General features: G+C 48.6%; 1 protein-coding gene across 1 annotated transcript; it reads left to right on the top strand.

Moving 5' to 3' along the window:
* The first annotated feature begins 1,142 nt into the window (after positions 1-1,142).
* Positions 1,143-13,607, top strand: Bnip1 (BCL2 interacting protein 1). The gene is made up of 6 exons (XM_032913641.1): positions 1,143-1,385; positions 4,552-4,644; positions 7,851-7,942; positions 10,687-10,788; positions 11,920-12,038; positions 13,001-13,607. The coding sequence occupies exons 1-6, from the start codon at positions 1,302-1,304 to the stop codon at positions 13,195-13,197; spliced, it is 687 nt and encodes a 228-aa protein (XP_032769532.1). The 5' UTR covers positions 1,143-1,301; the 3' UTR covers positions 13,198-13,607.
* Positions 13,608-14,062: the final 455 nt, after the last annotated feature.

Here is a 14,062-nt window from a genome sequence, read left to right as displayed (position 1 = left end):
TTGGGAGATTGAGGCAAGAAGATCAACAGTTCTAGGTCATCCTTGGCAGGTGGAAACCAGCTTGGGCTACATGAGACCCTACATGGCAGAAGCACTTAGAAAATGGCTGCACATAGGGAAGTGTTCCCAGAGTGCGGCTTGGCAGTACATGAACAGAAACTAGCAAGCATTGAGTTCAATACTATGGGTTATCAGCGGTGTCCTACCTCATTCCGCCCTCCAGGGGACCTTAGGAGTGATGGATGCTACTGATGATGGAATTCTTCAGGGAATAACTAGAGCCAGGCTGCTGACTACTAGGCTGGAATCCAGGCTCTCGTTAGCTGCAGTGAGCTATTGAGCACCTTTTAGGAAATGGGTGGTACAGGCTGCTTTGGACCAGAAAGGCATGTGTGGAGACTGACTTGTAGGGGCTGTGTGTGCAGTTTGAGAAAAACATTTTCAAAAGAGGGAACCCCACACCCAAGACTACAGAGCCTGAAGAATCCCGGAAGGTGGGGGAAAGGAAAGTGGCCAATGGTGTGAGGACTTACTAAGAAATAATTTTAAAAAGCACTACCCTTCTTTGAGGTTTGCACTGACATTGTTTCTACTAAAACTACATTGCACAATCAGAACTACTCCTACGAGATAATTGGAATCCAATTCTACACAAAGGGCAGAACCATAGCCATAGAAATGTGTGAGGAAGGCAGTGTAGATTCTGAATATAAGAAAGCCACAGGACTACGGTCATACTAATGGAGGTGCCCCAGTGACCTGTATTTAATTCTGCATCTTTACAAACTTTGTGTCTTACTCCGTAATTCATACTTTCTGTAGAAATTTCGCTTTAAATTTTAAAGAAAAAAACCCTGCAACTTTGGTGACATCCTAATTGGTCCATTTTTCCTATTCAAAATGTCACTAGAATAGCTGGTCTCCGAATGATGGAAAGTGCCCACTGTTTAGCAAGGGTGGGCTTGGGGGATGTTTCCTTAGTACTGGGAACAAAACTGAAGTCCTTGTGGCAGGCCAGCCCATCACCTGAGTTGTAATCCAAGCCCGCCCCCGCCTCTCCACCCCAACCCTAATGGTTCTTCATAATCACAATTCACTTTTCCGTTTAGTAGGAGCAGACCAGAGAAGTTGTGCGTGTTCTACGAGTCAAGGAAAGTTCCAGGTCTGGGCTGGCGACCTGGTTTGATCTACACCGGGTCTCCCCTCCGCGCCACAATCGGAGAGATTCGGAAAGGCGAGCAGGCGCCACGCGAACGCGCTTCAGCTTGGCTGCCGCCGCTCGCCGTAGCCGCGTTTCCAACATGGCGGCCCCCCAGGATGTCCACGTCCGGATCTGTAACCAGGAGATTGTCAAATTCGACCTGGAGGTGAAGGCACTTATCCAGGTACATATTAGTAGGCTCCTGTCCGGCTCTCGATTGCTGCCTTGGCATTTTCCAGGACATTCACGCCCGGTCCAGCTTCCCAGGCCCGCAGTCCCTCTCCAGAATGGCTCCTCGAGCACCACTCGGTCGGTTCCCCGAGAACACTGACCTTCAGCGCGTTTCTTTTGCGTACTGTTGATTTGGCCAAATCTGGAGTAGCCTAACACGCCGCTCTTGTCCCTTGGACTGAAGTGGTCCTGGGGGCTACCCGAAGTCTCGGAGGTAGCCCCGCCCTCCCCCTCCCCCCTGCCCTGCCCCTCTCCCACGCCCACTTCCCTGAGTTAGGGGCCCGGAGGGCACCCAAGGCCACCTGACCCGGGAGTTCTGGCCCAAGCTAACTTAACCTAGGACGTGGTTGTAATTTTTTGAATGAAGAATTCAAATATTGTGCTAAGTTCTGGGTCAGAAGGCAGGCAGTGCCAGTACTAGGACCTGGATGGGGAAAGCCAGCCTAGGAAAAGCATTTTAGAGCTTCCCTATCCGGTTGAACAGACCAGAAAGTGAGGCGCTTATCTGGAAGCAGGTGTAAGTAGAGACTGTAGCGCGTAAGAAATCGAACACGGGCACGAAAAGGGAATGTAGAAATGACTCCAGAGTTTGGCAAAAAGAACCCAATCGGCTCAGGATACAAGCTGTGACAGCAAATAAGAATTGGGTAGGAGTGCGGCTCTGCTGGTGAGCACTTGCTTAGCGCTGGGTTCCATCCCCAGTGCTGCATAAATGGGTTGTGCCTGGCTGCTGGCCTATGCTTTGCTTTGCGAGCCCCTGTAAAAAGGAGGGTGGGGAGTAGTATTCTCTGCTAAGCCAGATGTACACTGTACCACATTAACAGTCTCCGTTGTGATGCTGTGAGGAAGTGTGATTTCGTGAGTAAGCCTAGAGAACGAGTGAAGAAACGCCGCAAACTTTACATCTCTCCCACTTCACTCCTAAGATGTGTAAATAAAAAATATCTGGGCCACTTCTAGAAAAATAAACAAGTTTGGGTTTATACAAGCGAGATTACCAGAGGCTGGGGGTTAAATTTAGTTGAGTGTAGAGTTAAAGGTTATCCATGTGCAAGGCTCTGGTTTCAGTCCTCAGAATGCATCTATGAAAACATATACATACATAAAACAAAATTGCTAGTATGGTGGCTCTAGCTAGCACTTGGGAAGCATAGGCAGGATCACCATGCATTTGAGGCCAACCCATACTACACAGAGTGATCTGTCTTCAAAAAAAAAAACCCTTACATTCAAAATTTTGAAAAGTTGTGTTTTCATATTATATCATAGTATGAAATTATATAATATCATAAAACTTTGTATTTTCATAAAATTTTCTGTTAGCTAGGTCTCTTGTGACCTATGTGTTTTGGGTCCTTACAGTTACTGATGAGTAAGCATAGCCCCGTACATTGTATTCTTATGGTGCACCGGCTGTTCTGTCAAGTGTTCTAGGCAGACCGATCCTGAGAAAGGTAAGATAAAGAAATGGAGGCACAGGGAACTTAACCACTCCAAGATTTCACTGATAAATTGCTCTAACCTAGATTTGAATATACACAGCCTAAGTCTAGAGCCTGCTCTAAAACTTGGCTCTCATAAATCTGACTTTCTTTCCAGAAGCAAATTCTCAGTCCATCTTTAAACATTTTGACATGCAACAGATGGTTTGTAAAATCAGACTAAATTAATTTTGTTCCATGTTACCAGGGATTTAGAGTTGGAAGGATCTGAAGTTTCAGGGTTTTTTTTAGGTGTCCATTTTTGTGGAACATGGAAGCTGATGAAGCCTTTCCTAGTGAATAGCACTTTGTTAAACTTCTAAGTCAAGGTTGAGCTTTACCTGTTTATTTATTACACACATACAATACGTACCGAGTATATGCGTTCATGAGTGTGAGTGTGTGTGCATGTATTTGTGTGTGCACGCGCGCGCGCGTGTGTGTGTGTGTGTGTGTGTGTGTGTGTGTGTGTGTGTGTGTGTTTATGTGCATGTTTTGCTGCTGATGAAAGCCAGGGCCCAGAGCATGCTCTGTAAGTGCTGTGCCATGAATCAGCCTGCTTTTTCCTATTAGGCTTGGTGTTAATCTTTTTTTTTTTTTAATTTTTTTATTTATATGAATACACTGTAGCTGTCTTCAGACACACTAGAAGAGGGCATCGGATCCCACTACAGATGGTTGTGAGCCACCATGTGGTTGCTGGGAATTGAACTCAGGACCTCTGGTGTTAATCTTAAGAGGGCGAGGAAACTGAAAATGTTGGAGAACAGTGTGGGATGATGTCACAGGTGAGGCAGGTACAAGATAGAAGGAGGCCAGGGTTGGGGATTTAGCTCAGTGGTAGAGCGCTTGCCTAGCAAGCACAAGGCCCTGGGTTCGGTCCCCAGCTCCGAAAAATAGAAAAGAAAAAAAAAAAAGATAGAAGGAGGCCTGTCATTGGACAAGAAGGAAGGATGGGCGGGAGAAAAATTTGAAGGAAGAGGAGGGGACTGGAAGGACAGGGAGAGAAGCTGTGGCAGGACAATATGGCAGGTGACATTAAGATCCCACACTGTACCTTTACAGGTTGTTACGAATGTTTTTAAGGGATGGATGTGTATTGGGCTTTGTGTGTTTAGGTGGGCAATTATATCTTATCAATTGGGTCAAAGGTTATTGTGTTGTGTGTTCTTTCATGTAGCAATTTAAGTGTAAGAAAGTATGTGGCGGCTGGTCTGGGCCACTACAGAGTTGGGATGTGTGTTTCTGGCATGGAAACCTGCCTTGGGAACTAGATAGGTAGAGAGATTGCTGCTAAGCTCAGAGAGAGGCCTTTGGCAGTGTGATATAGGATGAAGCAGAGCGGGTGAGACGCTTTGCTGACTGAGAATTAAGAAGCAGATATCTTGGGGCACTGCAGTGGTGGACCTAGAGGAGATAAAAGACAACCTTACTTTTTTATTTATTTATTTGTTTGTTCGTTTGTTTGTTTGTTTGTTTTATATTTTTACAACAACAGAACAGCACTGAGCAGGATGAGGTAGCAAGGGAGCTTGGCCAACCTTAGCTGCGGACTGACTCAGCTCTCTCACTGTGCCAATGAGGCCATTTCATTTCATCGACGGGAGAAAGGCCCCTCATCTCTTCATTGTCTTCCAGGATATTCGAGATTGTTCCGGACCCTTAAGTGAGCTTACCGAACTGAACACTAAGGTGAAAGAAAAGTTTCAACAGTTAAAACACAGGATCCAGGTAAGCGAGGCTGCAGAACCACTCAGTGTTAGCTGAGGGTGGGTGGCAGGGGCGGGAGCTCCGGCCTAGAAGAACTTTCCCTTGAGAGTTGACCAGGTCCTTCACATGCCACCTGGAGAGAGGAGGAAACATTGTGACACTGAGGGTGACTGCACTATCAAAGTTTGGAACGTGCACGCTCACTTGAATCCATTGTCAGCGTGTCCCTGGTGTGTCCAGCGCTACGTTGCACAGTAGCCTCCTCCCAGTTTCTGGAGTCACTGCGCTCATCCTGCGCTGGTTTCCACACCTGCCTCTCACTATGGCGTATGTGCGTCTGAAAACACAAGAGAGTGAGAAGGAGCCATGTGACTAGCAGAGCCATCTCCACTGCTGTGCCCCCGGGATGGGTGCGACGTCTGCCCATCGCTGGGTGGGTCTAGAACCACCTGGCTTTGCTGCATGTGGTAAATGACATTGTCCCCAAACCGTCCTTCAACAGATACCATTCCTTAGCAGATAAAGACAGTCTCTTCCAGAGCTGGTGGGGAAGGTGGCGGGCTGGAGAGCTTCAACAGTTCTTCCGCCATCAGAGCTGACGTCAGAATGTCAGCACTGGCACTGTACCCAGGCGGTTTCCGTCCCCGTCATTGCTTCCTCCATGTGAACTTTTAAAAGCATCTTGTTTCCTGCGAGCTATGTTTATATGTCCACAGCCGTTGTCCTCAGTGGTGTCCTTTACTTCTTTCCCACTTCCCTCCTCCCAACAGGTCACTGCTCTGATCTCTTACTTCCACATCTTCCCGGGGCTTATTTTACTGATAGTTTCCCCCGTGGGAGTGGACATGTGGGAGTGGACATGTGGGAGTGTGAACGCGTGGGAGTGGACGCGTGGGAGTGGACGCGTGGGAGTGGACACTGGAGTGGACGTGTGGGAGTGGACAGTGGACGTGTGGGAGTGGACACGTGGGAGTGGACGTGGGCGTGGACACGTGGGCGTGGATATGTGGGAGTGGACATGTGGGAGTGGACACGTGGGAGTGGACATGTGGGAGTGGACACGTGGGAGTGGACACGTGGGAGTGGACATGCCGCAGCCTGACGCTGTGGGGGCTTCTACCTGAGCAGCCTCCCAGCCTCTTTATACAGTGAGGTTTCCTAGCCATTTCTTTACCAGCAGCCTCTTTATACAGTGTGGTTTTCTAGCCATTTCTTTACTAGCAGCCTCTTTATACAGTGAGGTTTTCTAGTCATTTCTTTACCAGCAGGCATTCATTTGCACCGCTTGCCTGTTGTGATTCTTAGAACTAATTTGTTTTCTTAAAACGCCTCTCTTCAAACTCTGCAGCTCTTAACTACTACTGTTGCCTAAGTACCTGCCTGCTTACCTGTGGTTATTTCCTCCCCTGGGCCCAGGTAAACATCTTCGCCACAGATATATGTGTTTCCCTTGCCCCTGGCTCCAGCCTCTCCTTCTGCATGAATGTGTTGCTGGCACCTAGCAGGGTGATAGCCCGTGAAGGAGATCCCGGCTCTCATCTGCGGTTCCTCGGCGTTTGCATGCTGTCTAGACCTGAGGACACAAAAAGCACTGGGGTGAATGCCTTTTGTTTTTCAGCAAGGTTGTATGCTAATGGGAGAGAACTGGCCTCCTGTCTTCAGAATGAAGCTGCTCCCTCCATAGTCAGTCTACACGGGCAGGGCCGTGTGTAAACATACCTTTGTGTTCAGCAATAGTACACTTTTCACTTCTCTAGAGACTCTGGGTTCTCTGACAACTGCCAAGCGGCCTCTTCTAAGGAGACTGTACATTTCTCCTTCCCCTCTTCTCTCTCCCTTCTTCCTTGTCGTCTGACTCACTGTCAGGCAAAGAGAGCAGTGTAGCCAAAAATAGACACAAGCTTTCTGTGCAGTGACGTCATTGTAGGGGATGGGGCGGGGTCTAAACAGAAAATTATGCAAATAACTGGTAAAATTTGCACTTTGGAGGTGGGGGACAGAGTCTCACTACATAGTTCTGTCTATACTGAAACTCATTCTGCAGACCAGGCTGGCCTCGAACTTACAGAGATCCAACTGCCTCTACCTTGAGCAGTGGGATTAAAGGTGACCACACCCAGTGACCCTTTTTTCCCCAATTCACAGTCAGTTTTTCTTTTTTCTGCTCTAACAGTATTTATGGGGCATAAACCTGAATGTAATTTCTGATATAGGTATGCATTCTTGTTCCAAACCAGCATATGCAAATTTGTGTAGGGATAAGTAGATTGTTATCTGAATAAACTAATATGTGGATGTTTTAGCTCTGTGGCACCTTTACAGTGTGTGAGACACGTGGCATCTTTACAGTGGTGACCTCACGCTCCATTATCTCGGAGTTCTGTTGGTCATGTCTGCCCATCCTTTGCTCATGGTGACCCCTTCCCTTGGTGCTTGGTTATTTTGGGATCATGAACATTCATCTTCTACACACCTCTTGTGGAGTCCCTGCAGCCTGGCTAGGCCAGGGCACATCTCCCAGTCCCCAGGATTGTCATATGTCTGGGGACACTGCTTGTGTTAGTTTTGCTTCCTCAGTTTTCAGACCACTCAGGAAAGAGAAATTTTCTCTCTCTCCAAAGTCTGTCAGGCATCCGCTTCCATCCTCTTCAACCAGAGTAAACCAGAAACATGTCCATGTTTTCACTCTGCTGGAGAGTGAACATCCTGAGACTGTCCAGGGCTGTTGGAACCTTCTGTGGGTCCTGGGTTTGTGACACTTCCGGCTCAGCGTCAGTCCCAGGCGGACTTAGCTTCCGTGTTAGGTTCACATATGAGCTCAAACCCCCAAAGCTCTGTTGGAGTAAAGGACGGAACTGGACAGCATTTGGAAACACATGATACATAGCATGGTGTCCTCCTGGCATTGCACTGGGATAGTGGGCTCTCGTTTGTTGTTTTCTTCTTCCTTTATTTCTGCAGGCTCAAGGTTGTAGGGCAACCCCTGCTCTAGCCAGGGTGGCCATTCTAGAGCTGACCACCCAGCACCCAGTTTCCTGCTCACCGGGATTTCCTTCTCTTTCCTGCAGACTTGCCTCTGTGTAAAAGGATATTTGGTTGTTTGGGGCGTGCTCCTTCCCATTCCCTGGTGTCTGTTGTAACGGGTGCTTCAGATGCTTTCGTGCCTCTGCTAGAAACAGAAGCCCTCTTGGGGTTCCTCCTGGCTAACAGCTGTTTTCCCCTCCAAGGAGCTCGAGCAGTCAGCAAAGGAGCAAGACAAGGAGTCGGAGAAGCAGCTTCTACTTCAGGAAGTGGAGAACCACAAAAAGCAGATGCTCAGGTAGGCAGGGCTCCTCACAGCCACCCTGCTGGGTCCCTGCTGACTGTGGGCGTGTACATGTATCTGTCTGATAAGCCTGGCTTCGTGGCTTCCAGGAGTTGGACATTTTGTAGGTGTGGGAGCTGTGTGTGGTGTTGGTTTTTTCCTGTCACTTTGTGAGTCGTGGGGTGGGACTTAGCTTGTCAGATCTCTACACAAACACCTCCGCTCTCAGAGTCATCTCCATGGCCCTGGCTCTGTTGTTGTTTGTTTATTTTTTGCGTCAGGATCTCTTATATTCTAGGCTGGCCTCAAACTCAACATGGCGCTGAGGATAACCTCGAGTTTCTGATCCTCTTGTCTCTGCTTTCCAGGTACTGGGGTTAGAGCATGCTTGGTTTTACGTCCACATTAAGCTGACGGTGTTTGGTGTAACTTACTACACTGCACACATGCACGCCTAGTGAGTTCAAGGGTGTGATCTTAGATCCCTTGCTGGCATAGCATAAAAAGCCATCGCCAGTGAACCACTCATCCCATTCACTCCTGTGTCCCTGCCAGTGTCTCCTGGCAGCTGAGGGTCATCCACACAGCTGCTGATCGTGCCTGCAGCTGGAGAGTAGCGAAGCCATAAGCAGATAGCTGTGACTGAGAGAACCTGTGGGAATTCCAACACAGCAGAGACTAGAGATTGCCATGGAAACTGTCGAGCTGGGGAGGGTAACAGAGTCCTCAGTATGTCTGCATTGACAAGACCCTTTTGGGAAGGAAAAAGTAGTCATTTATATTGCCAGACACTGTTTAAAAAGATATATTCCCTGAACTAGAGGTTAAGAAATGTCACATACAGCCTTATAATCAAAGATTAGCACACAGCCTCAATGTCACCCAAACTCAATTCTGACATAAACTTACATTCTGGGCATCATTTATTCAGATAATACCACACTGAAAACTAAATTTTGGTCCATCTTGAATAGGCTCACTTTCAGTGAGCTTTTCTTGTACCAGTTATTCTTGAATAAAATCCATCCTGTATTATAAAAGTAATCATATTTTTTAGAGTTTAATCTTTATTATTTTAATCACATATGTATGTGGGGGGTATACACAGAAGTGTAGGTGCCTATGGAGGTAAGGGGCATTGAATACCCTGGATCTAGGGTTCGAGGCAGTTGTAAGCTACCTGACATGGGTACTAGGAACGAAACTCGGGTCCTCCAAAAGAACAGTCATGGGGACTGAGCCATCTCTCGAGACCCCCAAAGTAATCACACTTTTATTTTCGAATATTAAGAATGTGAGTTAGGGGGAATAGCTCCATTGGTGCAGTGTTTAGCGTACACCAAGTCCTGACTTTGACCCTCAGCACCACATAGACGTGTGTGTGTGTGTGTGTGTGTGTGTGTGTGTGTGTGTGTGTGTGTGTGTGTGTGTGTAGTAGTGCAGCGTAGTAAGTCGTACCAAACACTGTCAGCTTTGTGTGAACATAAAACCACGCATGCTGTTCCTGGTGTGGCTTAAACATTTGCAGGAAGGAAGGAAGCAGGGGATTGATGTTGAAGCAGCAGGGCTGTTATCAGGCTGTCAGTCCGTCATGCTGTATAGGATTGGCTTACTGTTCTCCCTGAGAAATGGGAGCTCCTTGGAGACAGGCGCTTGTTCAGCTTTGCACCCCTGTGCCTCAAAGAACAGTTTGAAGATGCAATTGGCTGTTTGGAATGGTGTGCGTAGAGTGGGCCAGTAGGCGCTGTGCATGCATCTGGGCGCCCATTTGAAAATCACCTTTAGTCCCAGCACTCAGGAGGCCGAGGCAGAAGGATCCCTGTGAGTTCAAGGCCAGCCTGGTCTACACAGTGAGTTCCAGGATAGCCAGGGCTAAATAGTCTCAAAAACAAAAGATGGAAGGGGAAAGTCAACTCACAGAATTGTCCTCTTACCTCCACACATGCACTGTGGCATGCGCCATCCACCCCAAGCATGCACACACATAATTTATAAAAAAAAAGAAACAAACAAACAAACAAACAAAAAAAACCTTTTTTTTTCTTTTTAAAGAAAGCCACCATATTAGTTAAGTGCCCTGTTGGAGTATTGTATGTGTCCAGGGCTTAGCAGGCTTGTCTTGAGCTGGCTGTGTGAGCGTTCCAGAGCGTGGGTTTGATCCTCAGAGGGATACAGTTGGCCTTTTTCATTTGTCAGTGAAGAAAGATCTTCCAGTCCCAGGCAATGCTTACATTCGAGCTGTCACTTGCAAAGGAACAGGGGAAGAGCGTGAATAAATCCCAGCAGTCAGGGTGCCCTGTGATGTGTTCAGTACCCGTGCTTGCTGTCAGATGGGCAAAAAGCAGCAAACCTGGAGGAATGGTGAAGAATATCGTTCTCGTGGCTTTGACCCTCTAGCTGGCCCTATGGGAGAAACGGTGGCCTGGGTACTAGGGATGGAGGGGCAATGATAAGTCCTGGTTTTCAAGGACGACACCCAGACACTCATCAGGCAGTAAAGCCACTGTGGGCCAGCGTCTAGCAGAGTGCCACAACTCTGGTCTCTCAGGTGCCAAGCAGGAGAGGGATATCAACAGAACATTCTAGAAACATTGGCCAGCGACTGAGAGATGTTAGGATCTGTGCTAACGCAGTTTCCAAGAAGAAGACATGGTAGGAGGTGAGGTGAACTCTGGGTCTCACCAGGGAGGGTGAACTGGTTAAGATGGAGCAGCCTGGTGAAGCCACCAGGACCTCACGTGTGACCCTTCCTCTTCCAGCAACCAGACCTCATGGCGGAAAGCCAATCTTACCTGCAAGCTTGCCATCGACAACCTGGAGAAAGCAGAACTTCTGCAAGGAGGAGACTCCTTAAGGCAGAGGTATCGTCCGTATGTCCTTCTGGGCTCTGACATCTCAACACCACGGGAGGTGGCCTTTTGTTTTCATAAAGTTTGTACTTTATGTTTTTGTATAAGTAAGTAATTGTCTTTTCTGTTTTGATACTGGGTCTCGTACATCCCAGTCTGGTCTCAAACTTACTGTGATCTTATGTGTGCACCACCACACCAAGTTCGTGCAGTTCTGGAGATCTAACCAAGGGCTTTGTGCATACAAGGCAAGCATCTACCAACCAAGTTCCATTCCCAGCCCTGACTAAATTTGATTAAACTTGGTTTGGGGTTTTGTTTGTCTGTTTGGTTGGTTGGTGGGCTGGTTTTGTTTTTTATAGTAATGGGGGTTAAACGAGGACTTCACTCATGAGGGACAGATGTTCTACCACCGGGCCTTCCCAGTGGCCTGTCCCAGTCCTCCCTGATAGTTTTTAAAAGACTTATTTTAACCACACATGAGTAGTATTTATGGTACTAACCAGTCCTGTTGGTGTGTCTGCATTCTGCCTTTTCAGTATCATATGAGTTGCATCACGGAGGTCTTTGTCTGGTTATTTTGAAGGAGTTCTCTGGGAGTGAACAGACATTTCCAAATCTTTGTGTACCTACTGCAAGTTGCTTTACAGACAGCAATGTGGTTTCCGTTCCCTAATGGGGCTCGAGAACGTGGGTTCAGTTTAGCCACACTGACTGATGTTTTAGAAATGTGCAAACCAGTTGGTAGTGGTGCAGACATTCAATCCCAGCACTTGGGAGGCAGAGACAAATTGATCTTTATGAGTTTGAGGCCAGCCTGATCTACACAGAGAAACCATGTTTCAAAAAACAAGAGAAGGAAGGAAGAAAGGAAGGAAGGAAGGAAGGAAGGAAGGAAGGAAGGAAGGAAGGAAGGAAGGAAGGAAACAAATGTGTGCTTGCTGGCTGTGTTACAACACACCTGTCATCCGAGCACTTGGGGTTGGCTGAGGTGAGGACATTCTGCCTTCTAGACTAGCCTGAGCTACACTTTGAGGTCCCATCTCAAAGCACAAACAGAAAAGCACTGATGTGATAGGTTAAAAATGGGGCATTTTGCAAGCTAGGCTTTTGTTGCTATTGCTCCTTCCTCTGGACTTGCAGGAAAACTACCAAAGAAAGTTTGGCCCAGACATCCAGCACCATCACAGAGAGTCTCATGGGGATCAGCAGGATGATGTCACAGCAGGTGCAGCAGAGTGAGGAGGCTATGCAGACTCTAGGTAAGGAGGAGGACGCTATTCCAGAGCACACGCCCTGGCACCGCTGCAGTTCTCCGGCTCTCCCCACCCGAAGCTTCCCAAGTTGTCCTAGGAGATGGTGAGACATCCTGTGAGGGAGGCGTTCTGCTCCTCCTCTTCCTCCAGTCGTGCAGCTGTGCTAGACACGCTGCGCGCCATCAGTGCCTCCCAGAGGAAGCGTTGCTAGGCTCCTGTGAAAGCAGAACTGGCTGGCCTCTCTGGAGATGGTGTCAGCAGTGCTTGCAAGGGGTCCGGGAGTCTGGTTGCAGCGTGGGCTCTTGGGTCTAGTATTGCCAGGCACGTCTGGGAATTAGGGCCCTGGAAAGACCACTCCTGTGAGTTCCTTTCACATGGACCAGCTGGTGGCCAGGGAGAGGCTGTTGGACAGCACTGCATTCCTGCCAAGCGCCTTCTTGCCATGGCTCCTTGCAGAGACTGCCCCTCCAGGGCCTTTCAGTGTAGGAAACAGGAAGGAGGTGCTGTTCATGAGACTTCACATGTCAACCAAAGTAGACAACGAGGTTTGGTAAATTCTTGCTCTCACGGCTGTCACTCAGCCACCTTGTTTCAGGTCTACCCTTGGTTCATCCCCTATCCCAGACGTCATCCCGGAGAAAAGCTCAGCGCATCTAAAAGCTAATAGTAAGGGGGCTGGAGGGATGGCTCAATGCTTAAAAGCAGAAAGTGCTCCTGAAGAAACCCCAAATTCAGTACCCAGCACCCATGTGTATAACTCTGTGGGCATCTGTGCCCACATGCATACACCCACACAGATACGCACATAGTTAACGAGAATAAGAATGAAACACACACACACACACACACACACACACACACACACACACAGCTCAGGCACTGGCCTTACTGACAGCCAGCCAGCAGCTTCAGGTCTTTATTACCTGGGAGGTATAGTCTGATTCAGGCTCCTTCCTCTCCTGTTGCAGTCAGCTCTTCACGGACTCTCCTGGATGCAAACGAAGAGTTTAAGTCCATGTCAGGAACCATTCAGTTGGGCCGGAAGCTCATCACAAAATACAACCGCCGGGAACTGACGGACAAGCTTCTCATCTTCCTCGCCCTGGCCCTGTTCCTTGCCACGGTCCTCTATATTGTGAAAAAGCGCCTCTTCCCATTTTTGTAAGGGAGAGCTGCCGGCTTTGGCCCGTGCATTCCAGCGTCAGGACCTGGGGCTCTCAAGGACTGGCCGGGCTGCCAAACTGGGCTTCCCATCTGCCTTGGGTGCTCAGTGAATCCAAGAGAGGGAAACACAGCAGCCCAGTTTCCTGCCAGGGGGCTTGGAAAGGGTGAGTAGAATAGAGGAGACCGGAACCTTCTGGACCAGGGCGCTCCACACTCACCCAGCTTCCAAGCACTGCGGCTGCCACATAGAACACGTCAACTCCCGGACTTACTGCACCTCTCGCCACGTCCAGAGGCATGAATGGTGAATGCTGGGTGTGGTGGAGGGAGGAGTGGCGAGGCCCGTAGGAGGGGAGGTGACCACAGCCCATGGCTGTTCCCTGAATAAACCTCATTTATTTAATAGAGTGATCACTGCTTAGTATTAGAAGCTATCTCTCTGGGATTGTGTACGCCTCCTCATGTCCTGACCCCTCAGACATGAAGTTAGATTCCTCATTCACCAAGGAGGCACTGCGGCCAAGGGAGGGCTCAGAGGTTAAGAGCACTTGCTGCTCTTTCAAAAGACCAGGGTTCTGTTCCCAGCACTCACATGGTGGCTCACACCCACCTCTAACTCCAGCTCCAGGGGACCTGGTGCCCTCTGTGGACCCCAGGTAGGCACACGGTGCATTCCTATATGTAAAGTAACTCTCGTGTGCATGCCGTGTTTAATTTGCTGAGGGCGACTGAGATGGCTCAGTTGTTAGAGGTTCTTGCCCATAAATCTGAGTCCCCTCTGTCCCAGCAGGGGAAGGAGAGAACCAGCGCCAGGAAGTTGTGCAGCTGTGGCGTGTGCTGCGTCCCTGCATACACACAAATAGAAA

This window comes from Rattus rattus, chromosome 9 (assembly GCF_011064425.1).
Source record: "Rattus rattus isolate New Zealand chromosome 9, Rrattus_CSIRO_v1, whole genome shotgun sequence".
Lineage (NCBI taxonomy): Eukaryota > Metazoa > Chordata > Mammalia > Rodentia > Muridae > Rattus > Rattus rattus.
Note: the sequence above shows the minus strand (reverse complement) of the source record. Positions and strands in the feature narration are given on the sequence as shown.

Excerpts from the sequence above, each read along its gene's own strand:
- Bnip1 (XM_032913641.1), top strand. The coding sequence starts at position 1,302 with ATGGCGGCCCCCCAGGATGTCCACGTCCGGATCTGTAACCAGGAGATT. Across the intron at positions 1,386-4,551 it reads AGGTGAAGGCACTTATCCAG|GATATTCGAGATTGTTCCGG; the intron begins GTACATATTAGT and ends ATTGTCTTCCAG. Across the intron at positions 7,943-10,686 it reads CACAAAAAGCAGATGCTCAG|CAACCAGACCTCATGGCGGA; the intron begins GTAGGCAGGGCT and ends TTCCTCTTCCAG.